Here is a 25989-nt window from a genome sequence, read left to right on the forward strand (position 1 = left end):
CTTCCCCGCGCTCCGCCCGCCCCGCCGCTCACCGCGCTCCGCCGCCCGGCCCGGCCCCGCCCGGCCCCGCCGCCTGCACCGGCCGCCCCCGCCCGCCGCGCTGCCCGGGGCGCTCAGCGCCGGCCCCCGCCGGGCTGTCCCGCCGCCGCCGCCGCCGCCATGAGCGCAGGGCCGAGCGCTGCCCGTCACGGCCGGGGCGGGCCCGCGCAGGCGGGCAGCGCTCGGGGGGCGGGGCGGCTGCGGGCAGGTGCCGCCTCACGGCCCGCGGCGGCCGGAGGGGCCGGGCACGGCGGGGGCAGGGGCCGCCTCAGGGCGGAGCGGCCGGGCCGGGGCCGTGTGGCCGCCTCAGGGCGGAGCGGCCGGGCCGGGCACCGCGGCGGGCGAGCAGAGGCTGCGGGCACGGCTGGCGCTCGCCCGCGGCAGCGGAGAAACCGAGATGGGTGACGCGGTCGGGTTCCTTTGTGGAGAGACGAATGCAGTGATTTGATCCTGACTTGCTGCCTGGAACAACCTGTTTTAACGTGTGAAAAGATCTGAGGAAGACTTTAATATGAAGATATTTCATCAAAGGATGATGGAGGTGCTGCAGTGTGTCCAGAGAAGCAGCACAGGTTCTGTGAGGAGCAGCTGAGGGAGCTGGGGTGTTTAGCCTGGAGAAAAGGAGGCTCAGGGGGACCACCACTCTCTACGAGGTTGTAGCCAGGTGAGGGTTGGCCCTGCTCCCAGGGAACAAGGGGCAGGATGAGAGGACATCGCCTTAAGCAGCGCCAGGGGAGGGCCAGATTGGACATTAGGAAGAAATTCTTTATAGAAAGGGTGATTAGGAATTGTAATGGGCTGCCCGGGGAGCTGGTGGAGTCCCTTCCCTGGAGGGATTTAAGGAAAGACTGAATGTGGCACTTAGTGCTGTGATGTAGTTGTCAAGGTGATGTTCAGTCATAGGCTGGAGTCGATCTCCGAGGTCTTTTCAGTCTAATGGATTCTCTGATTCTATGATTAGCAGAAGAAAACACCCAAGAGAGAGGAGTCCTGGGCTGATTGAAGTGCAGCACAGCACGACTGCACAGCATGGGCCAGGATATGAGCCCTGGCCTACCCTTAGACTTCAAAAAAAAACCTTACACCATACTTAGTGCTCATCATACTTCGTACTCTCCAATCAGAGTTAAACCAGTACAAATGAGTGCAGTTAATGCCATGGTTTGTGTTTGGTTCTGGCCAGGCTGCAGTACCTCTGTCAGGTGCAGCTAGAGGCATTAACACCATGGTCTGTGGCAGTCTCATGCTTCATGCAGTGAGCCCTGAACCAGCACAAATTAACATCCCGCTCACTCATGGATTTGCAAACTTATTTATGAGGCCACTGATTAGCAAGTCTATGCTGAATGTTCAAAGCTTAGCCGTCAAAGTCCTCCTCCTATTTCAGGATCACTCCTATCCTTTCTGACACTATTAGCTTTTCTTTCTGCCAAGCAACAGATGTGAAGTATGGCAGATTGACAGAGACTGTTCTTAAATTACTATCCTGCTCACTAGAAATGACTGTAATGTAGCTCAATTTTATTTTCTTCCTTTATTTCTGCTTAATGGAAAGAGGAAGAAGCTGTTAAATACTGCCACCAGTTGTCTGTGTGTAAGACTTAAGATATTTTAAGGTGGGCTTTCCAGCTCTCAAAAATATTTCCATTGCTTTGCAGTCTGTGGATTCCCTTTCACTTTTTTTTTTTTTCCAGATTACTTCTTTCTTCAGTAACCTGAGCTTCTGCAAGCACTGAACTTGACTGGAAGTTGCTTTTGGCAGTGCAGCAAGAGCCATTGTGGCTGTACCCGAGCCTGGCCACACTGCAGAGCTGCAGCAGTCACTGCTGGCCTGACACGTTTTCTGTAGGGCTCTACCACAGCCTTACCCCCTGCTCTTGAGATGGCCAAGCCTCTCATTTTAGGAGAACAAACCTACAGGATTCTTTCCAACCCATGTTTTGCCAGTCACCTTCCCAATGTTTTGATACCTCTTCCCAATTTCCTATGCTGGTTTTGCCTTCTGAGTCCATTCATGACAGAGGTCACAGGGCTGACACCGTGAATGGTTTCAAGCATCAGCACTTTACTGCCCCCCAGTACAACCTTTACAGCCTTTTCCCTAATCTGTGAAATTCCCTTTCACTCTTTTGTGATTGGTATATAGAAATGAGCATTCCCTGCTCCTTTTCCTTTGTATGGTCACCTGTCTTACACCAGCTGCACATTAATGGGGTGAGATTGCCTGCAGCACTCTCTCTTCTTTTACAATCCATTCTCCCACACATTCTCTTCTCATCACAATACCCTGGACTAACCAATATTTCACATCCACCCCCTGCTTTTTACTTTTCCCAGTTTTCTTTCAAGTTTACTCGTCTGTGCGGCCTCCAGTTTGTTTTTATTCCCCTTAGTAGGACAGAAAGATGAGCAGGGAAAACACCTAGACTGGGAGGCAGAACGGATCAAAGGAGAGAGACTGCACAAGGGGCAGAATCCAACAAGTTAAATCACCCAAAAAACCAGGAGGGAGTTTCCTCCTTGTAACACCAAGCCCCACCCTGGAACTTCTTGTAAACTAAATAAACCACAGTGAACTATTCAAAAGGCAAATGTTTATTAGATACACTGAACTTTAAAAAACTTTAAAGAATTATGCAAGAAGTATATTTAAATATAACAGGTGTTATTGCAATTGTGCTACATTACAAAATCATTTTTCTACTGTCAGCACAATCTGAAGACCTTAATGTTATATGTGAGATCCGTTACATTGACTCTGGCACACAGTAAGTGGTCTGAGCTTTCCTGTTCAAATGTCATTTGTGCTGCACCAGGCTGTTCTTGAGGGCAAGATCAGCTCTCCATGGAACTACAGCTTTTGTGTTTCAGCAAATAAAGGAACTGGCAAAGAATAACAAAAACTGCTGTTTTCCTCAGCAAAAGAAGGAAAATCAAAATATGTTTTCAGGCGAAAATATGAGTAACAGTTCAGGAGGTAAACTCTCCATGGCCAAGTAGTTCCTATGAATCCAACTCCAAAGTGCTTCAGGTGCACCAAAAGGAGAATGACTCAGGTCCAGCATTTACACAGATGGAATTAGTAACAGTACATTACATTCAAATCTCTTGATTTGCTTATTGCCATGCTGCACCACATTATTGCTTCATATTCTGTATCTTGAACAAGAGGTTGATGACTTCAGAGAGTTCAGAAATATCACAGAGGCTACTGACTAATACAAGAAAATGTACATGTTAAGGACAGGAAATCAAAGATTAAACTCAGTCCTTTGTCACTGAGGTGTGCTGGAAACAAAAATAGAAAAAAAACAAATACTGATTTTCCTAGATTAAATCTGCCATAGCACTGTAATAATGGAAGCATTCTAGGCATGTTCTAAACAAGAAGTTTAACTCTTCTAACTAATGAATGGCAAGATTTATTTCTCCTAGGAGGACATTAACAGTCTGGACAGTAAGACCAATCATAATAAAGGTAACAAACTGGGAGGAGTAATCCAAGCTCTTTTTCACAATAGATAAAAATATAGGTGAATTCAAGGCACAAGTATTTTCAAAATTAATGCACATTATTTTCTTTGGAGCTAATCATACAAACTAAGCCCTAATTACACTATTAACAAGCTGTACACAGAGCCTTTATGTGCATCACTTGTAACAGCACTATCAGAGAATGATTACAAAATAATTCACATACACATGTGCACACATAAACATTATCAGCATTGACTGGATCTCTACAGTAGGAAAAAAAAAAAGAAATATTCCTGCAAATAGCTTACAGTTCTTGGACAGTAACATTATCATGAACTTGTGTGTGACACAAAGGCAGCGAGCAGAGAACAGTCACAGCTGGTTTGTGGCAATGCTCACAGTGCCAACACAATCGTCATTCATTTTAATTAATGCCATCTGAAATAATTCCATACTGAAGAAACTTGTGCACTAAACATATTTTACAGAACCCAAAGCACTGCTTGGCTCCCAACTAGATAGGAGGTTTCTGCTTAGGAATCTCATCTTACCCTGTAGGCTCCTTTTCTGAGTATACGGTGCTCAGATTTTCTTAATTGGGCACAACAAATCGATTCATTTGTAATTTCTTGTGTACATGAGACTACATTCAGATGAAAATATTCGTTGTGCCTCACAGTGATCAAGTCTTGGGAGATTCTTTATGCTCTTGAATTGGGTTTTGCCATCTTCAATGGTAAAAAAGAACCCCACAGCTACTTGCCTATTTGGGCAATTCAGAAAAACGAAGCCCTGGCTTTCCTGAGCACTGCCACTAGCAGACCATAAGCATATCTGCATTTTTATTGCTCCAGCTGAGTTTAGTGAATTGACAAATATGAAACATTTTTACCACCTGAGTTTCAGCATCTGGAATTGCACACTTATGAGCATCCTGAACACCTTGGTTTCAGCAAGCCCAGCCAAACTACAGCCCCCAAACACTCTGGGTCTCCTCCTGCCATCTCTGAGCCTGCTCCAATGCGTTTTCCTGTCTCTGCTCTTCAGAGCTGTGCTGGGCTCTGCTGACCAGCACTCCTCAGTGCCTCAGGCAGTGAGTGGGCTTGCTTCTTACTCTGTCCTTGCAGCAAGTCAAAGGAAAACAGGATAAATGAAGTGTTTACCTAAGATAATGAGGTGAACTCGACTATTTTGAGGAAGAAACTGAACAGGCAGTAGTGTCCTTGCTCTCAGGTGACCAAAGCTTCCTCTGAATCTCTGTCCAGGTGAGCATTTCCTCTTCCCCCATCATCAGCCTCTCTCACAACTTTGACATGTTAAAAATACTATTTAAAAAGATTCAGTAAGTTATGATAAGGGTCCATATCAACATAATCTGCATTAATATCTCTGCTTCAACAGAGTACAAACAAAGCTCGCTTTGATAAGAACTGCATTGGTGCCAATCAAAATTAAAAAGTAACAGTACAATCTGGACCCCTTGGTGCTGGAGGGGAAAGCACAGAGCCCAATCCCCAATTGCATACCAGACACACAGTATAAAATGGAAGAGATTCCACAAATGATGCCTACTTAACCACTCCCAGGGAGGGAATCTACAGGTACAACTACATGATTACCAGGCAATGGTCTGTGGCTGATGGCTGTAAAAGGGAATGCTTCAGCCACAAGCCAAGGGCTAGAGGCTGCGTGTGCTGCAGTGATCAGTGATTCAGAACCTTCCAGAAGCCTGGCTGCAAGAAAGCATCAACTGTCTTTTCAATTAACATCACACTGCAAAGAACAGAAATGGGCTTCAAAATAGAGAAGAAAAACATTTACTCATTTCTCTTTAGCAGAATGAAGAAAATTCTTAGAATTTATTTTTTTTGTGTGACTTGGAGGTGCTTGAGGCCTCGAATGTATGGCTGGACTGAAGTTACATCTTTGTGCAGGTGCTCTAGAGCTACCAAACCTACTACCATTTATGATGGAAATATTTTGATTATAGTAGATGACATTAATAATTTTCTCTCCTAGCTGAGACAAAGGAAAAAAAATAAAACCAACTTGCTGCTCAAGCCCATAAACTGCAAGCATCTAGATGTGGATAAGAGTGAGAGGTTAAATCTTTGAATCCATCTACAAGTAAGTGAAATGCATTGGAGAACAAGTGGCTCAGGAATGCGACTTCCAAATTAATGCATCCTTCTAGAAAAATGGTACATTTTCATTAAATCAAGGTCAAATTCTTCTTTTCTAGTACATCTAAAAATAACTGTTGTAACAGAGCAGGCCATAAGTGCAAATTATTTACAGAGTAAACAAGAAAGAAGAAAAACTCACTGCCTGTTTGAAAGAAATTATTGCATAAGTAACTGCAATTTAGCAGTGCTCTACACCTGTAACTGTTCAGCTTTGATACAGCTTCTCAAGAACTGTAAGCAGAAGTTTCCTGCATCTACATTTCTGCATTTACTGGTTCATTAAACACTGTCATTTTCAAAAATAGGTAACAGAAGCAGTACATAAATTGTTAAGAAAAGACAACTAAACTGTAAAATGAGTCTTCAAAACCATGGAAAGCAGTATCTTGTTATTTACAGAGTAGTGCAGTATTATAAACACAGATTAAATGTTACTGTTCTACACCTACAGAATAAGCACTGTTTAAAAACAGCATAGCATGACAACATTACAAGTCTGAATACAAACAAGAGGAAATCAAAGAAAAAGGAGGATATTTTTCAAATTGCATCTCTAATGAAGTGCTCCTATAGTCTTTGACATTTTCATTTACAATGATGGCACAAGCTATATACACTGTTAGTACATGAAATCAGTTACAGGGCAATTACCATTGCAACCAACAGAACTTATTCACAGGTACTGAAATTGCCATTTCAAAGTAAAACCTGGTGAGCAGAAACAGATGAAACTTAGAAAAGGATTAATTTATCTGATCTATTTGTCTTACGTTACCAAGGGATTTTCTTTTTAGGGCAATGTGAATGTACATGCTCAGGGACTGACCTCCTGATCAATCACTGATATCCAACTATTTATATTTAATCAGTATTCCCACCGTATCCAAAGCAGTGTTTGGTATTCAGCCAGAAACTGAAATTTGTGTCCTTTCCTGAGGTTACAAGTTAATGCATCCCAAAGTGCAGCTCCCAGTGCTCTTTAAAACTCATGACCATGTTACTGAAAATGGTGACTCCCAGTTTGGCACAGCTTCACTGAGGGTCAGAATTTCCATCTCATGAAGAAATACTCTGGGAAAACAGATGAGGAAAGTTCAGTGGAACAAACAACGTTCCAGAGATGGTGCATGTTTTCACTCTCCTGAGCAAGCACGGAGACCAGAACCCCCAAGGCCAGGGCTGGCTCTGCAAGGGGTTTTATGGAGTTTTTCTGCCCTGGCACTGACCAACTTCCCTACTGGCTGCTGTCCTCAGAATTCCTTTGAAAGGCAGTTCCTGAGGTTTTTGGTGATTTACAGGAAATTGGTACACAGACAATCCTATTTATTTTCCAACTCCCAAGTGCTATTTCAGATTTTATGAACTTTGTGCCTCAACTGTACAACTATGTACTGGAAATAAGGAGTCCTAGGACAGAAATCTAGGGAGGACTTAAAAAAATACCTTTACTGAAAAAACTCCAACCCAATAATGGTGGTGAATCAAAATACAGGCGCTTCCTAGGCTTCAAAATTATCTAAAACATATGGCTACATGGACAGGTCCACAGATATTTTTCTGGTGAAAGGAGGGACCTTTCCAGAACTTCTTTATCTGTGACCAAGCAGCTTATACAATAGTTTAACTGTGCTACAGTAAGTGATTGTCTGAAAAAAGGCCAAGAACTACTTGCTGGATACTCTGCCATCTCTGCAGATGAGACATCCAGAAGACCAATTTATAAGCTGTAGGGCACAAACTCAAGTCCCCACCTCTATCACCAGGTAATTTATAATGTGGTTCAGAAAACTGGGAGAATCCAGAGTTCAACACCCTTTTATTTCTTAAATAGTTCAGATATTGCAGTGAGCAAAGAGTGAACCCAGTGACTTTCAGCCTTCACCCACACTATTCAAAAAGGTAAAAACTGTGATTCAAACTTTGCCTCACAGATGCCACTGTGATGCCACTGAACCCACTGGTTTTCCATGTCATGTAGCCTTGTACATCTTTGCTGGACATTTATCAACACTATGAATAAGTTCCACAGGGTTAAGTTACAGTCATCACTGCAGTGTGTTGTAATAGCTCACCAAACAACCAGTTTCTCCTTCAGAAGGAAGCATTCCTCAAAGATTCTCATTTTGTCCAATGTAGCTTGTTTGTTCGTGTTTTGGTTTGGTTTTTTGTGGTTTTGTTTGTGTTTTTTTTTAAATTCCAACCCATGCATGATCTGACAAAAATTTCTAGTTGGTAGAAGAAGCAATCTGCTTGTAAGAGTGATGCATATGAATTATAATTGAGCTTTTTCAATTGCAGATAGTTATCCTAGAGGATTCTTTGGGATTTACTTGCCCATATATTTTTCCCATTAGCAGAACCAGAAACACCTTGAAGATATTGCTTTTAAAGACACAGGCACAAATGCTGAAGGCACTTCCCCCAAAAAAGCTTTCAAGATTTTAATTACTAATCACACATCAGGCAAACTTTCCGACCACTGTACAACATCCTGCTCTTATATCAGAGCCCACAGCAGATATAACTGAACTCTGGATAGGTTTGTAGACTTGTTTGGTAAGTTAAATTAACCCTTTTTCTAAAGGCACAGGATATAATTTTCATATGACACTTAGGCAGGGAATTCCCACTTCAGGAGTCTTTAAAAAGCCTGTCTTGCAGCAGACCACTGGATTCATTCTTCTTTTTTCAAGGCAAAATAATATAAATTACAGTTTAAAGCCTTTTTCATTATATCTATGAATGGTCACACAGCCATGATACGATACTGGCCTGGGCATGGCTGCTACTCCTGTGATAATGCCCGTTGCAGGGTCATAACAAAGAATAGTGTCTGTGGCTTCACCATTTTCCCGTCTTCCACCAAGGATATAGATTTTTCCATTACACACAGACATGCCACAATTCTCCTGTTGCAAGAAAACACAAGGGGAATACGCGGTTATTTAAAAAACGAGACTTGATTTATGTGTGTCTGCCCCTGTGCAGGAGGGCAGCACTGTGACTGCCTTTTGTAAACAGCCTGGCCTATAAAGTTCCCTCCTGAAAGGGACAGTGCAGAAAGCATAAAAATTAGGAAAAGCAGCAGCACAAGCCTACAGAAAAGACTATTTCAGGATTTCAGATCCAAGCCTTTACTACTCAGACAAAGGGAACAATGGAATGCAACTAAACACTGTACTTACCACTGAAAGATCTGAGATAGGGAAAGGAGGAGAGAACAAAGGTTTTCAGAAGAGAGGCCACAGTAGGTACTATTAATGCAAAGAATGGGAAGGAGGAGAAGCACCTTAGAGGAGTAACATTATGAAGAGGGATGTAAATGTAGAGAGTTAAAAAAGCAGGACTAAAAAGAATGCATGAGAAAAGAGTGTGCTATGTCTTACTTGAAACAGACAGGATTTTATTTCTTCCTCAAAAGCAGGCATGGAAAAAATTCTCAGTTAAATAGAGAACATAGATTAAAACAGAGGAACAGAGGGAATGCTGGGGAAAAAATAACAAACTTCTCTTAAGGTAATACTATAGAGCATGTGATTGGTGTTTTTAAAACATGGGGAAATGTAACTGCTGCACACACACTTCACTGCTGTGGGGACACATTCAAGTCCTGCTCAGTGTCCCATGTGTGGAAACGAGAGAGTTCTCACTGCTGAGTTCAGACACCTTCTGTGCTGTACAGTGGGGCTCTTTCACACTGTAAAAACAGCCTCCAGTATTCCCTGTTACACTGAAAGGCTTTAATCAATTAGAAGGAAGTACTCCCTTCAGTCTAAATGAAAACATGCAACAGAAGGTAATTTCTATACAATGAAATCATAATCCACTATACTGTTCCTCAACAGTACCAGCTCAGAAGCAAAGCCTGGACTAACAGTGACACCCAGCTGAAAAGATTTAGAAACTGGTTCAGAAACTTCCTCTTCTGTGAGGTTTTGCGTTACTCATGAAGAGGTAAAGCAAGAATGGCATCAGAGATGCAATTCTATCAGGGTTAAAGAAACGTACACTTATTTAATGCCAAGATAACAATGTCAAAAATTACCTTTCAGCTGTCTACAGGTTTTTGATTGGTAATTACCTGTCTGCTGAATGTATTCTGTACATGCATCCAGTAGTCCTCAATGGGGTCATAGCAGTAAATGGCTTTGGTGAGCCCACCAGCAACGTAGATCAGGTTGTTCAGGGACACGGCCGTGATGCATCTCTTGGCAATGGGGATGGTGGCTCGCAGCAACCAGGAATTGGTATCAGGATCATATGACTGAACCTGGAAACAAGGACAGGCCTTTCAGACTGAGATCCCAACTGAAGAACAGCCTGGCATGCCCACACAGGTTACACAAGGAGAGGCAGAGCAGCAGTGCCTCCCCTAAAAACCCAGAGTCAACGTAAATGCAGATCCATATATCAATAACTTAAACATATGCACAATATTTGACATTGTTTTCCAAACACTCCCGTTTAAGAATTCACAGAACTTGTGAAGCTGACCACATAATGTATCCATGAGAAAGACCACACTAACACTGTATCACTCAATTAACATTTTCTACTCTGTATTTTTTGTATTAGAACAACTCTACACTCCATCCAGCAAAACACAGTTGAAGCAGATCTCCTGCAGGACCTGGTTTTAAAGCAGCAATCCAGTTTGCTGTGGATAGAAGATGCAACCCAACAGAGGTAACTGACCTTGTCAGAACAGGTGTTGTCATCAGGGCCACCCCCGATGACAAAGAGTTTGCCAACACAGCTGGTGACAGCTGGGGAGCTCACAGCCTCCTTCAGGGGAGCCACCTCCGTCCAGCGATTGGAGAAGGAGTCGTAGCACTCCACACTGCTCAGGCGGTTCTGCCCATCGTATCCTCCCACCACGTACACCTGCACAAAGTGGAGAAAACTACTGTTATTTCATGTTTACAGTAGGCATTACATTTGAATAACAGCAAACTAAACTAATGTGAAGCTGATTTGCTAGGTTGGTTTTTCAAGTGATACATTTCTCACTTTTTTTAATTATACACAGGAGAAGAATGTGGTCTAAAAATAACAGGTAAAGACTCCCTGGAGAGTTCCATTCAGTCACATGTGGAATGACACTGCAAACACATGCCAAAGCATAGTATTATTAATACTGCAGTAGAAACTTCTTATTTGAATAGCATTTGTTAGAAAAGCCATTCCTCTGTATGTCTCTTTTTTTAGAAAACATTCAACAACAACAGCAGCAAACACCCATCTGAGTTTACCTTTGCTTTTTTGGCATTTTGCTTTTTCCCTACTTGCTTACTGAAGTACTTCCTCCTCTCAGTTTGTAAACTCTACTTTCTTGTCTCTTCTTTCATATTTAGGAAGCAGAGGTCCTCATTATTTGTGATTACCTTCTTCCCTCTGCTTGCTTAGCTGCACGTTTCATTTCTAAGAAGATCAAGTGACACCACATGCAAATCTTTTCTAACTTTCACTAAGGGAGTCCCAACTAGTGGCTTTATGATCAGGCATACATGCCTTCAAAATACAGAAAAACCTCCCATTTCCACACTCCACGTGTTTAACTTCAATATAAAACATTAAATAAAACTGCTGACATTCAGAGTGGTATCAGTTTCTGTTAATAATGACAAACTGTTAGCACTTTTGAAGCACAGGCAAATCCAGATGCTTCTTTGCTTCCCAAAAAATTGCTTCTCGGAAATAAGGCACTTCAATGATGAAAAAAACAAAACCTCAAAAAATAAATGAGTAGTAAGATGATTTTCATGCCCATGGGTAGTGTCTGACTGATAAGGAGCCTAATTGTTTAAAGTTCTTTTTTTTTGAAAATACGTATTTTTAAAATTATTAGATATGAAATATGAAGTAATACTTAGGTATTCCTTTTTATTATTATTTACTATTTACTTATATACAGAAAATATTCCCACTATAAAAAATTAAAATATACTTCTCTTACTTTACCCAGAAGAACAGCCATTTTATGTCTCCATCTGCCTTTATTTAAGGAGGCAACTCTGATCCAAATGTTAAGTTGAGAATTATAAATCCACACATCCCGGCTATTGATTCTTCCACCTTTAAAATGAAACATACACCAATGTGAATAATTATTGAATTATTAACATGCATGTTAATAACTATTAACATGCCCCTCTAGAGTGGGCAATGAAAACTTTCTATTCCCTTTTGGGATGCAATAAGGATCTACCAGTATTCATACATTATGCTGAAAAAGTAATTTGCAGTGGATTTCAAAGATGAAATCACACACTAAGTTGTTTTCCTCATGCTTTCCTTTCCCATTAAGCTGAGATCACACTAGGTTATTTCCTGAAGTTGGAATTCATTTTAATGGCTTCTGCCCAAGCTTTTCAGATTTCCTGCAGTGTCACTACCCAGATGAGACCCTCTAAGTCCCCTGCCCATGGCACATCCTTCCCACCCCTCCTCTGCCTGCTGTGTGAGCATCTCCTCAGTTTCACACTTTGTTCAGAGGAGACAGGCACACACACCTGAGGAGACCATTTCTTTGGTTAAACCAACACACAGAGCCTGCTGTCTGAACCATGAGCTGCACCCTGTCATTTTCCCTTGCTAAAGGTCAATGTGCTGCAGGGAAAAGCCTGCTCGGGATTTTGTCTGTAGCTTCCCAGCTGCTGTTGCACACAGGCTCCTGTATTTCAAAGCAGCTGTTAGCTGGTCCCTTTAAATACAATTGTTATCCTGGAATCAGCTGTAAAAAACTGCAGATTCATGCCAAACAAGAACTCCAGAAAACACTTTTGTCTTTTGTTTACAGTAAGACTGTGCTGGGGCTGGTGTTCACAGCAGCAAGTGATTTTCAGCTGAGCTTCTGGAAGTTCACAGTACAAAGATCTGTCACACGACTTAAAAAGCAAACCCAAACAAACACACCCCACAAGCAGGACACAACAAAAACCAAGCAAAGAAAGAACTCTTGAATTTTTTATGATTATTCACCTGAAACAAGAATATCATTCCGCAGAGCACACACCGCATACTCAGACTTGGTAAACTCTGGAAGTTTAGCCAGTGACTTCCACTCTCCTGTCACAGGATCATAGCACTCCGTGTATGGCAAATTAAACCCTCCAACTCGTTCACAGCCTCCAACAACAACTATCACCTCAGAATAACCAGTTGATCTAAAAAAGTGAACACAGAAAATTAAGATGTAGGAGATGTTTATTAGTACATGGAGGCCAAACAACATTGTCTTCAAAACTCTGTGAAAATCAGAAAAAATACTATTTAACTTTCACAACAATGAAAAAAGAAAATAGAAGAAAGAGTCGTTTAGCAAACAGGTTTTCACCATTTCCAGCTGTCTGATTACACAGCAGGTTACCACACTGACAGGAGTCCTGTGTAAGTGGTGGAGCTGCACTGCACAATATTCTATGTAAAAAAACATGTAATTAAATAACATAGAAAGCCCTTACTATAATAATATTTTTCCTCTGACTGTACACATAGGTCAGAAACAGAGTTCAAGCCAGGCTGGAGACAACGAGATGAACAATCTGTTTCACAGTGAAATCAGTCTTCGCTCCCCCTCCTGAGCTTTAAAAATGAAACATACTTTACAGCACCTAAATATTCTAAGTGTTTAAAAGCAGAAGGAATGTAGTCACCAAAATAAGGAAAATCAAAAAGACCTTAGAGCCAATGCACAGTAAAACAAAAAACAGCAGTGACAGGAGGAAACATTAAGGAATACTGAAATAAAAATTCAAACCTAGAACCAAAAACTAAAACTCAGTGGGAATAAATCAGGCATTAGACAGTCTGCAATGTATCCAAATAGACTTTTCAGTTCTATTCCACACACTGATTATCCTTGTACTAACCAGATGCTTCTGCATTATACATATTCTATATTCACAGCAGTAACAAAACTGATCTAACAGAAATTAATGCACATTTGAATGTAGAGAATCAACCAACTATCTCTGATGTGCAAATCAAACTGTGACCACCTTTATTCCTCCTCTCAGACTTATAATTTCTTGTCAGCATTTGTCAAACTCCTTTCTTTTCAGGGCATTTTAAAATTAAAGCACTTTGCACTGACATAGTTATTTCAAGGACTGCTGTCAGTTAGGCAAACCTGAATGCAAGACTGATTTTATTTCTGATGAGCCTTTTTGTTGTGTTGTGCTTTGTACTATGATCCCACTGTGAATAGGTATCTCATAGAACAGACACTCCTACCATTGCTGAGTACTGCAGTCTTCTCTCAAAAATAAAGAAAAAAAGACTTATGACTGGATTTGAGGTAAAAGTTGCATGATCTGTCCCTAAAGTTCCTAACATGAACTTATGCACATATTTACCCATAAATCCTGATCAGGCTTTCCCTGTTTTGAAACATCATGAATGAAACTAGTGAACCCTTCTACCTCCTTGTCACCACACACCAAATTGAAATATTCCATCTATGTTTCCACCCAGAATATTGTTAACAGGCAACAGCAATGCTAAATGCTAGCATCCTACAGGATGAGATAAATGTGTCTGAGGAACGGCACTTACACACCTGAAGCCGGCAGAGGAAACTCTTGTCAGCTGCTCAGCTTTGAAGTCATGCTCCTTCCTGGTTTCTATGTATTTACTGTTTACTGGATTTTGCTTTTTTGAGGAACAGCTCTGCAAAGAATCTCTCAAAGGGTAAGAGAGGGGAAGTTCTTGCGCCAACAAAGCCTTACCCAGGAAAAGAACTTCCATAAAAGCAAGACACTCATAATTTGCCTTAGAAGCAAGCCCAAAGATAGCAGCTAAGTGTTTACAAATAGGTTTGCCTGTGCATTACTTTCTAAATTAGAATTAAGGCCTCCATTCACTCACTGACAAGATGACTGACAGATTTTGGTTTAAAACTAAATGAACTAAAAAACTTTGCTCAGAGAGAGCTCTTTATGAATTGCTGTAATGGAGTTTTTCAAGAAAATATTCATTTAGCACAGTATTTCAAATGCAAAGAAAGCAAAAATTTTTCCCAGCATTTTAGTACCTATATGACCATATTCTTTCTTCAGGTAAGAAAAATTTTCTCCATTATATTTTCTTGAATGAGTCTTGCACTGTGCAGGTTTTATGGTTAGCTCCATATTTTATTTTTTTTTTCAAATGACAGAGCACACGCCCATTTTTTAAAAAAAGTAAAATGTGGTAGGAATACACAAAAAGAACATCCAGGCAAAGGCTAATTCTAGAAAAGAACTAAGGATATATTTAAATGAAGGTTAGGAAAAGCTGTGACCTCAACCAGTGGTACAGGAAGCCCTTCATGTAGCCCTCAGAAGAAACAATATGAGCCAACTAAGAGAGGTGTTAAAACAGGCTGTGAAGATTCCAGGAGATACTATCCTACCAAGAACAGGTGCATTAAATAGAAAAAAGGGAGTGGAAGTCAATCAACAGTGTCACACAATTCCATGCATTCCCAAGAGCAGGCTTTCCAGGGGTTCTGTGCTCCACACACACCTCTTGACCAGCACAGCACGAGTGGGACAGAAGAGCTTGTGGTAGCTCAAACAGATCACATTCAAAAACATGGCAAGTTCAGAAAACAAATCACAGAAATTCAAACAAACTACAGAAATTCTGGTAAATCACTACTTTGTTCTTCCTCACTGTTAAATCAGTTTTGGGTAGTAAATGAGGTAGCAGACAAAATGTGAAGTAGAAATCCATCTCCAAGTGGGAAAAATAAGGGACTACTTTAAGGCTTTCCAAACTGAAAAGGACATGTTAAAATGTATAAACATCCTAATTTCTGGTTAAAGAGCACACTCAGGTATTGTTATCACAGAGCTTAACAGCAGCTTTGATGAAAGTCTGACGATAAAGCAGGAAGAGCCCCTGCAGTTTTGGGTGTGGAAGTGATTCACTGCTCACTGCTTGGTCTCAGCTTGGAGATTTGGTGTGCAACACAACCAGGAGGGACAGGCCAGGCTTATAAGGAACAGGAGGGACAGCCTCAAGATGTCACTGTGTCCTTGCAGGTCCATAATTGCAAGGCTCTCTCAGAAAGACCTGCATTTGTCAAGGATGCCTTAGTGGCAAAGAGAACAGTTATGCCACACTTTAAACTTTTATTTCCTTCAGGTAACTCTTCACTAGCTTCAAAAAGGAAAAAAAAAAACAACTTGAATTGCAACATTATTTGAAAAAACAAGTAGAACCTATTTCACCCACGGGTGCATCCATATCCATACAACTGACCACAGTTTATATCCCAAAGTTTCAGTAAAAGCAATGGTGTGGGAATTTTTTATCCTGTAGCCCGTCTCCTTTTAGAAACAGTTTATATAGAAAAGACATTGGAGGAAGGCAGGAAGAAAGGAAAAGAGCTCTCCATTGCCCTCCCCTCCCCAAAGCCCCCCAAAATGCCCAGAAAAGATGGGATTAAAACATGGGGGAAGGGGGACCTTCCCCTTTTTAACTATTTTAAAACATGATCTCTTTTTGCTATAGGCAACAGAAACAAACAGACAACAGAAACAAATGACAAAGAACTATTCCATGAATGTAATATAGAAAAGGGGAAAAAATTCCTGCTGGGACACCAGCCAGTCTTTCTCTTTGTAAATGACTTCTCTTGCTCCTACCTACTCAATCCCCCACTGCAGTTTAATAAACTCAGCAGTAAAACCAACAAACCCCTCGGCTTCGGAAATCACCTGTATTAGGCAAGGTACTTCATTTGGAAACTGGAGCCCCACTCTGGGGATGTTCAGAATTTCAAGCACATACCTCCCCAACAGTGACAGAACTTGTGAGTGTATTTGCCTTCCTCAGGCAATTGAGTAAGAAAAGCAGAACAAACACCAAAGCAAGCACTACAGCCTGCAGCCCCCTCCAACTGTCTGAATTCCCGTGGTCCCTCCCTCTGGCCCAGAAACAACCATTGCAGCAATTCCCAAACACTTGCAAAGACCCTCCAGTGCAGCACACAGCTCAGAAAGCCTGGTGGGAGCAGGGCTGCAGGGACTTTGAGTTTCTTCTCTCAAGGCAGGACTGAAGACTGGAAAGCCACTAACAAGACAAACGCTGCCAAGAGGTTTTTTCCCCCTAGGCAAGCCTTTAATACCCGCCAAAAAAAATAAAGGTTCCTTGCACAGTCACTGTAGAGCAACCACATACGAGTAAAAGTAAACAAAGAGGAGTAACTCCTAACACAATCTGTTTGTCTAGACCATCACTGCATCACCCTAATGGAACATATTTTAGAAAAAACTGCTCAAATCAGCTTCAGTTAACTATAAACTATCGTCTCTACTATCGTTGACAGAAGGCTGGGAAAATATTTTTCAGGAAAAGAAGAATCATAATAGCCATTGCTCATAAATGCCACTAATGGATTCTTCCTCATTTCTTCTTGCAACCTCAGTCACCTATTTGTGTAACACATTATTAAGCAGCAGCAATTCTGAATTATTAAAATGTCACCGAATGAGCATGAAATACTTCAGGAATTGGTTCATGATTCTTTAAAAATATAATATTTGGTTTCTTTACAGTTCAGAACCTGTTGTTCTCCTGTCTATTACAAATACATGTGCTACTCCATCTGTAAAATATTTGTGATGCAGCAAGGAAATGCTCTGAATACATAATACCCCATCCACATACTTTGTGGTGTGCTGTACATTTACATGACTTTGTTACCAAAAGAAACCTGGTTCACCTGCCACAGCACAAGTGAACTCTCTTCAAGACACTGCTATTACATGAAGCACCTTAAGATCTCCCCTAGCAAACATTAACCTTAAGAAAGTATTTTACTTGCAAGGTAATACAACTTCACTTACCTTTTTTCAGAGCAAAAAGTGCTCTGTGCAAAAGACTCATTAATGCACATTCTCGAGACACACGCATGTGGGGAAGTACAGAAGCATAAATGCAGCACCTCCAGAATTTAGCAAAGTAAAATAATCTGTAAGAGATTGCTCTCCAGGCATGCATGTATCAAACATCTGTACATCAAATTATGTCCTTCTGCAGAAAAAAAGGTTAAAAGAATTTCCTCACCTGCGTGGCCTAGTTCTGGGAGACATCATCTCATTTCCAAGGATGTGGTAGCGCCTGGCTTCGTGCAGCAGCTGATAGCACTCTGGGGAATTCTGAATCAGCTGGTCCACCTCCACAGTCTGAACAAAGTAGTTGGGGTGCAGGAGCGGGAGCCTGACGTGCGTCAGGAGCTCATGGAGCACCGGCCGGCGCAGCTCGACCGCACGGTACACCCAGCGCATCACGGCCTCGAACACCATCTCCTCCTTACTGATCACCAGCTCGTCGCTGCAAATGTAATCAATAAGCTCGTCCTTCCCCAGTTCCAGGAATTCTTCGTGCTGGGACACATCCTCAAAAGTCTGCAGCGCGAAGTTCCTGCACTTGGTGAAGAGCGTCTTGAGCGAGTGCGTGTCTGCGAAGCGCTGGATGCCCAGGCAATTGCAAGGATCCAGCTGCTCCTCCAGGAACTTGGCGCAGGCGTCGCGCAGAACGCTGATCTGGAACAGACTCGACGTCTCAAAGAGATACTGCACGTTCTCCGTGGTGATTTTCACCTTGCCTGTGTACACGTACTGCAAAAAGCAATCCATGGCTTCGGCAAAAATGCCGTTGATCTCCACCAGCATCTCCCTGCTCTCCCGGTGGTCGTTGCAGAACATGGCTCTGAAGTAGCTGCTGCAGGCCGAGAGCACGGCGCGGTGGCACGGAAACTCACGGCCCTCCACGCAGATGATGACATCTGTGAACAGCCGGCTGTCTCGGAATTCATTGAAGATCTGGAGAATGCTTTCTGCGTGGGATGATCCCGAGGAGAAGTCGAAAAACTCAGGGCCTGACAACGATTTTGGGTCCATTTCAAAAACTTTCCGCTTGGTTGCAGGGGAATCTCGTATCCCGCTATCCTCTCTATTCAGTCTGCGTCCCAATATTAGTACCATTGTTACATCAGTTGGCTATAGAGTCATTGAGAAAAACTTGCAGAGGTTCTCCTTCTCAGTGCAACGGTCTGAAAAATTAAAACAACTCAGTGTTCAGTCTGGCACACTCTTAGCTGCATCACAGGAACTAGACAAGATACTTGTTTGCTCACTCTAATAATTGGTGAAATCGTTGACCTTTCTTGGAGGTGGCACAGGGGAAATTAGTGTGCACCTCACCCAGGGCACTGCAGCACTGCCAAGTGTTAAATGCAAAATATACCCAGAAAACAGCTCTCCTGGATGGCAATTTCTGAATGTCCCAGCATCACTGGTACTGCATTCATATGCAAGATAAAAGATCTCAAGATCTCAGCTCCAGCTAATCACCCGGCTGACAGAATCCAAAGATTCCCCAGATAATGATCCAGAGCTTGAACTTTCCCCTTTTTTCAGTGTGACCCTCATTTCAACTGCAGCCTCCAAAGTACTAATATAACAGCTCTAGTCAAAAAGGGGGGTGGTGGGGAGACTAAAATTCTAAAAGCAAAAATTTAGTTGAGTAACCACTCCATTTTCCTTATGAAGTCTATGATAATGAAGTCTAGTGTTAAATAATGATCTCAACAAGCAACCTTGACCTTAAGTTTTTACCTGGTCATTCCTAACATCTAAAAATTAGTTCACTGATAATCTATGATTCAAACAAAACAGAATGAAAGATGAACTACATTTTTTTTTGTGTAAAACTACCAGAAATATGAACAAAGGACAACTTGCTGAGGACAAGGAGATCTTCTATTTCCAAAGCACTACTGACAAATAATTACTAGCAGAAGATTTTGCTTGAACACCTTCCAGTTTCAAGTACAAGTGTAAAGGTTCCTCCCAGCGTGCAAACACACACATTATCAGAGCACTGAAGTTGCAAAAATCAAACACGTTTGCATATGCCAACATTAAAGTGTGTAGGTGAAGAAAATGCAGCTGACTTTGCAAATGGTGCACGTTACAGGAAGTGGGAGCAACAACAACAGGGCTTTTTGCCTCTCCTGAGCTTAAAAACAACCTGGATGAATGTACACCAAGACATACTGAGGCAGCAAGAGGCTGGCAAAGCACCCTCTTGGGCCAGGCACTGGGTACAGTTCCAAATGCTTGTAATATTTATTTGTACGTCTACAAGGCCACAGACGGAATTATTTTAAAGTTTACAGAAATTTTTTTCATGCCTCCCAAGGTTTTATTCAGTTTCCCTGAATACACAGTCAGGAAACACCAGCTCCTCACGGCAACTTCACTTCCTGATGAGCTCCCATCCTCAGAGCTGCAATTACCCAGTCCCAGACTGGCCACGTCATCACTTAATATAGAACACAATGAACGTGCTTTTTTTAAACAGCCTTTTTACACAGCACCTTTAAAAGGCACCATCTGAACAAACAGCCAGGAAAGAATGTAGGCTGTACCTTCACTCATTGAGAAAAGAAGCTCTAAAACTATCATGCTCCCCATAAATTTTTTTATACAAATTTACAAGGTAGATTCTTGCTCTGGGGCTCACTTACTCTGCAAAATACTTAATTTGACATTAAAATAGGACCAGTTGTCACTGTGATGCCTGAAAAACACTGTTGCAATGAGCCTATCTAATAACTGATTGCTTCAGAGAGACTAACGAGGCACAAATGGACAATCTGATCTGTGGCTGACATTCTATCCCATGTATTGCACAATCACTTCACCCTGGAATGACACAGGCCTGATACAAAACAACATCAACAACCACCCCCAGCACCTCACCAGCCAAAATCCTACCCCAACACTGAATTTCATCTGCACCTAACTAGGTACTTCTAGCACGAGAAAGTGGGCAGAAACAAAGCAGCAGCAGCAAACGGAAATAAAACACTGCAAATATAAACACTGAAGGCTGGATTGCAGCATTACAGATTTAAATCAGGTGAATTTCACAAAAGCTAATGGACCTTTTCCAAATAAAGTTAGCCTGAAATGAGAAGCAAGACCCTGACTCTGCATGAAAGGGCAAAACACAACAACTAAGTAAAAATCCTTCAAGATAATATCTTTCTCATCACATGAGAAGTTAAGACAGCACTGTATTATGCAATCATTAATAACCAGAAACAAGGGCTCTGGGTTACAACTGCTCACCAAAGGAAGCAATGCCTTCTTCATGCTTGGAACATCACAAAATTAGCGGTCAGCAAATGATTTTTTTTTTTTAATGTCCTAATGGTTTAAAGAAATGGAAGGATGAAAAAAATCCAGAGAGTAAAAACTAATCAAGAGGACAAACACTCTAAATTCACAAATAAGATACTAAAAAGGAAAAAGAACTCCACTTCACTGCAGAGCAAACTGTTTTTAAATGTGCTTTCCTTAAATTTCTGTCCAGTTAATTACTTCTGCAGGTTTGCCTCAGCAAAACAATTTCACAAGCCTATCAGTAACAGCGTCACATGTTCAGCTCTATCACATATACGTGTTGCCTTCCTGCAAATCTTGCAGTTTTAAAATGTCACCTTCCAGCTGCCAAAGTGGGAAAGGCAGAGGGGAACCTGTGCCTGAGGCTGAGCTGGATATTGTGCAAAGGGGGCAAGCACAGCAGTGCAAACCTATTTGCACCTTTTCTGTCTGCAGAGGTACTTACATGCCTTACCTGTCTACAGACCCTGCACTGTAAAACACCAGTCATTCAGAGAGTTTAACACTCAGATCTCTTCAGTAAGTTTAAACAAAGCAAAAGAAAAATACTTTGTTTTCCCCCCAAAGGCAATACTGGGAATTATTTGGTCAAAGAGAAAAAAATAATACAAAATCTACTGGATTGCTTGTCTGAGCAAGGGTCAACAAGGATGGATCTTAAGCTTTCAGAGTCTGTCCATTTGAAAAACTGGAAAGGAAAAACAAATCACACTTCCAATCAACAGGTTCTAAAAATGCTTGCCAAACACAGATATCTGACACGGATATTACCTCAGAGACACGTATTTCTGAGTTAAGCTGGGTTCACCACGAGTTCAGGTGCCTCTATTTCCTTCACCTGCACCATCTGTAAGCTTGTCTCCACAAGCTGTTCCTCACAAATACCCTGCAAGCCCATTTCAGAGGCAGGTAGAAGTCCGTAAAACATTTAAACCAGTAGGCCCTGACACCTTCTATCAGTAAATCCTCTTACGCAAAATACTTTTTACATTGCACCGAACCCCTCCTTCCTCTGCTGCAACACCGTGGTGCTGTTACCCCTGTCCCTTCACCCACAGCTGTGCCAGCAGCTTTCTGTGACCCGTGTGTCACCCGAGCGAGGCCCTTCGGCGACACCTTGTCCCCAGGTGTGCCCGAGCTCGCCCTGGGGCTGCGCTCTCCGAGTACCTGAGGCTGCGCCGGCCTTCTGTGCCTGCCCGGGGAGGTGATGTCCAGCCGTGCCCACCGCTGACCGCCTGTGAGGGGAGAAAAGGAGGCGCTGGGAAGGCCGAGCCAGCAGCACCCCCGTGGGTAACGAGTAACCCGAGCACTCCCCGGAAAGGAAACGCTGCCACGGCAACGGGGTTTTGAGCCCGAGGCCTGGGAGCGGAGGCTGGGCCGGTTCCGGGAGCTCGTGAGGGGAGCCAGGGCGCTCAGGTGCGCGGTCACCCAGAGGAGAGAGAGAGAGAACCCAGCCCTGCGGCAGCCCCGCCAACCTCAGCACCTGCTCTTCTTGTCTGGAAACTTTTTATGACAAAAAATAAACCCAACATTTAGTTTTCCTTCGTCTTTCTTTGTGATATGAAAAAGACCAAAAAGTTGGTTTTAAAGGTTGGGGTTTTTTTTAAATAAAAATTCTTGTTTTACCGGGAATATTGAGGATTTGAGTGTCTAAGATGAGTCTTTATGAATACCGATTAACTAGTAAACAAGAATTCAGTGATCGAACTGACTGGCATGGTAACAGTTAGCTGAACAGCAGTAGTTTTTTATTCTAATGTAGGACGCTATCTTGATTTTTAAAAAGAATGTCAAAATTCAATAGTAATCCGAGCTAGTGACACACACAGAAAAACCTTAACTGCCCTCAAGTCACCCAGCAAAAAACAGGAACTGATTTGGACATGAGCGTCACGACTATTAAGTAAAACAAAACAAAAACAAGGATTGAAAAGGGACACATTGAAATTGCAGAACATTTTATGTACCGTTTTGTAAACCAAGAGAACCGTTTTGTAAACCAAAAGATCCCTCAGAGGGGAAAAAATCCAACTTAAGTCGGGGAAAAAGGAGGAAAAAAAAAAAGCACACTGCGTACTATTATTCATGTATGCGGAAGAAACAGTAAAAAGTCCCAATCCTTCCCCTTTGGTATCGCTGTCGTTCTTGCACGTATTTCAGATTTCATTAAACCAACGCGAGCCTGAGCCCCGGCAGGGCTCTGGGGTTCAGCCAGATGCCAGAACATCCGACACGGGGCAGCGCCCGCCGGGCTGGAGCCCGGCCCGGCCGCCCGAGCGACCGGGAACCTGCAGGAGGGAGCTGAAGGACGGACCCGCCCGCGCCCAGCCGGGCAGGGCGCCCGCGGGAGCCGCCGCGGCTCCATCGCAGGGCGTTGCAGCCGCTCCCGCAGGGAACAGCGCGGCACCGGACGCGAGGCGAGGCGAGGCGAGGAAAGCGCGGCCGGAGGCGGCGGCACAAAATGGCTCCTCCCGTCCCGCCCTCCAGCTCACCTTCACCCCGGGCCGCCGCCGGCCCCCCGCGCCCCGGCCAATCCGCGCCCGCGGCCCCGCCCCCGCCCGCCCGCGCGGCCAATCCGCGCCCGCGGGGGGCTCGGGGGGCTCGCGCGGCCCCGCGTTACGAAACGGCCGCGGGCGGCGCGGGGGCTCCGCGCGCCCCCTGCCCGCTCTGCCCGGCGGGGCCGGAGCGCAGCGCCCGCCGGTGCCGCTCGGGGCTGGGGGGGACAGCAGCAACAACAGCACCGCAGGACCCGCACCGCCGCGGCTCCCGGGGCTCCGGTGCTGCCATACAGCCCTCCCCCAACGTGGCACCGCTGCCCCGCGCTGCCAGCAGAGCCCCGGGCGCGCTGTCCCTTCCGCGGCGACTAACGGTGCCGGCCTACCCCGCGTCTCGGCCCCGCGCCCCGGCTGTCCCGCGGTGGCCTCCGCGCCTTCCCCGCGGGTTCCCGGCCCGCCGTGGGGCACCGCTGCCCTCACCCTCCCAGCCGGGAGCGCGTCCCGCCGCCCCGCACTCACAGCCGGGAGCGCGCCCTGCCGCGCTGCGCCCCGCGGGAGCCGCCGGGCTCGGGCTCGGTGGGCTCGGCTGGGCGGGCGCGGAGCGGAGCGGTGCGGTCCGGAGCGGTGCAGCGAGCTCGGGCCTCTCCGCCGCCGGTCGCGCTGCCAGCGCCGCTCAAAACAAAGGGGCTGGCGGGGCATGTGACCTCCGAGCCACCGCACATGATGTCACCGCTCCGCGCGGCCCTGGGAGCTGTAGTTCTGCCGCCCCGCCCGGAGCCGGCCCCGCTGCCGGGCGGCCTCCGCGCCCCGGGGGGAGCCCGGCCGTGGGAGAGCCTCGGAGCAGTAGCTGCGAGCTCTTGCCATCGCCGTCCCTTTGCCGGGAGCGGCAGCACACCCCCGCGGGGCCGGGGGGAGCACACAGCACGTACCCCACACCGAGCCACCCCGCCCCGGGAGCGAGCAGGAGCTTCAGGTGCATCGCAGCAAGCGGTTCCGTGGGGATGGCACCTTCCAGCGGGACCGTCCCCTGTGCCGGCTCTGCCGAGCCCTACCGACCCCTCCAGCCGGCTCCCAGACTGAAAACAACACCCTCTCTTGGGGTGGGTGTTCAGCCTACACGACCAAAACAAGAACTATTACATGAAAAAAATTAACCAAGATAGAATCTTTGTCTACCTGAGCTACAGCTCCACCCAATTAATTCAGAATTTCCAGTTCCTCTTCAACAGTAACACAAAACAGGGTGTCCCTGTCCCTGCTGACCACGGAAAGCTAAGGTTATGTCTAAGCTGGGACACTTAAGAGAGAGCTCTGCTGTCACAGCTGGGGGTCCCAGTGGTGGCAGCCAGTCAACTGCAAATATAAAAGCAGGACCCTGGTGTCATCGCCCTGCTATTTCATGAGCAGGTCTGAGCCTGTCCTGGAGCCCAAATTCACTTCATATCCAAAGTATTTGGACACTGGCCCATGCTCCAACACAGGCTGATGGAACATGCCTGGGAGTATGGAAATTTATTTTTGTTCTGCCCTTTAGCATAAGCAAACTTGCAAGCCCATAATGCAGAGTAGCGAGGCGAGGGCAGGGACATGCATGATTAAATTAAGATCATTACCTGGTACTCAATGGAGCCTTATGCAACGCCGTGGAGCTGATGTGGGCAGGTAACTGGCTGTGTTCTCCTTCCTAGAAGGATGACCTCCCCCTCTTGCCCCTTACAGCCAAGGGAAAGGAAGAAATACAAGTTCTTCTATTAGCTCCCCGCTACTTTGCTCTCCTGAATGTTGAATATCAATCCCAGGCATAATATATATTTACCTTTTGGTGAACCTCCCCGATCTTCTGACCCCAGGATATTCCCAGGAAGCGCACCCAGCCGTGTGCTCCTGGCAGCAGCTGACTGCTCTGCCACTGAAACCTGAAGAGGAGCAGTGTGTGCTCTGGACTCCAGAGCAAAGTAGGCTCAGATTTTCATAGGCTAAACAAGCTCTGATTTCTCCTGGGGTCAGGTAAATTGCAGCTTTGCAAAACAGTTAGAATTATTAATTAAAAATTAAAGGCTGAGTTCTGAAAATAGCAATTGATTTAACTATGTAAATTGTTTTCACATAGATCTTAAACAATTGAAACCTCCAACTATTTTCCTGCAGAACTAAAATTCGGAACTGCTTGAGTTCCATTAGAAGTGAGAGAGTTCAGTCCATTTCTCATCCTCTACCTGGAAAAGCAAGAAGGACTCCAAACAGCATAAACAGCAAAGAGAAAATCAGCAGCAAGTTCACCTCGTAAAATACAGGTCTGTTGCAGTAATGTATTTCACTCACTGAATATAGGAAATATTAATAACCTGAAATCTTACTTGTTACAAAGACATTAAATCTAAAAGTATACGACCTAAGAAAAATGTTTTGCTTAAAAGAGATTTCTTATCCTTTATATCCTCTTGTCTGCCCTGGTTCCTTGAGTCTGTAACTCTTGGGGTCAATATGAGTATGTAGAGCTCACTTGAGAAGACATAACCAGGATTAAAGGAATGAGTCAGAGGAAGGAAAAAATCAAAACAGGATCAAGACACCCCTGCACTGGATTGAAAGAGCTATCTGAAGGCA

At 44.2% G+C, this 25989-nt stretch overlaps 2 protein-coding genes and 1 long non-coding RNA gene across 15 annotated transcripts in view; 1 reads left to right on the forward strand and 2 right to left on the reverse strand.

The window, feature by feature from the left end:
• The window catches only part of YEATS2 (YEATS domain containing 2), a 48114-nt gene extending 47987 nt beyond the window's left edge, over window positions 1-127 (reverse strand). For all 4 annotated transcript variants that reach the window (XM_058843891.1, XM_058843890.1, XM_058843888.1 and 1 more), the window contains exon 1: window positions 33-127. The gene's annotated coding sequence lies outside the window, so the exon portion shown is untranslated. The remainder of the gene's footprint in view (window positions 1-32) is intronic.
• Window positions 128-302: 175 nt separating this feature from the next.
• Window positions 303-2933, forward strand: LOC131581388 (uncharacterized). Its single transcript, XR_009278084.1, has 2 exons — window positions 303-580; window positions 1734-2933. It is a non-coding gene; the product is annotated as an uncharacterized LOC131581388 (long non-coding RNA).
• On the reverse strand, window positions 2614-25333 carry KLHL24 (kelch like family member 24). Of its 10 annotated transcripts, XM_058843548.1 has the most exons (9): window positions 25199-25301; window positions 24996-25094; window positions 22055-22122; window positions 17760-18747; window positions 12684-12868; window positions 11659-11777; window positions 10398-10586; window positions 9784-9972; window positions 2614-8611 (listed from the first exon to the last, which is right to left on the reverse strand). In XM_058843548.1, exons 4-9 carry the CDS (start codon window positions 18677-18679, stop codon window positions 8411-8413), a joined length of 1803 nt encoding a protein of 600 aa, XP_058699531.1. In that variant the 5' UTR covers window positions 18680-18747; window positions 22055-22122; window positions 24996-25094; window positions 25199-25301; the 3' UTR covers window positions 2614-8410. The 10 variants fall into 10 exon arrangements, with proteins under 10 accessions (XP_058699531.1, XP_058699532.1, XP_058699536.1 ...); XM_058843549.1 differs by lacking the exon at window positions 22055-22122; XM_058843553.1 differs by lacking the exons at window positions 24996-25094; window positions 25199-25301 and adding an exon at window positions 24559-24783.
• Between the last annotated feature and the right edge of the window lie 656 nt (window positions 25334-25989).

This window comes from Poecile atricapillus, chromosome 8 (assembly GCF_030490865.1).
Source record: "Poecile atricapillus isolate bPoeAtr1 chromosome 8, bPoeAtr1.hap1, whole genome shotgun sequence".
NCBI classification, from domain to species: Eukaryota; Metazoa; Chordata; class Aves; order Passeriformes; family Paridae; genus Poecile; species Poecile atricapillus.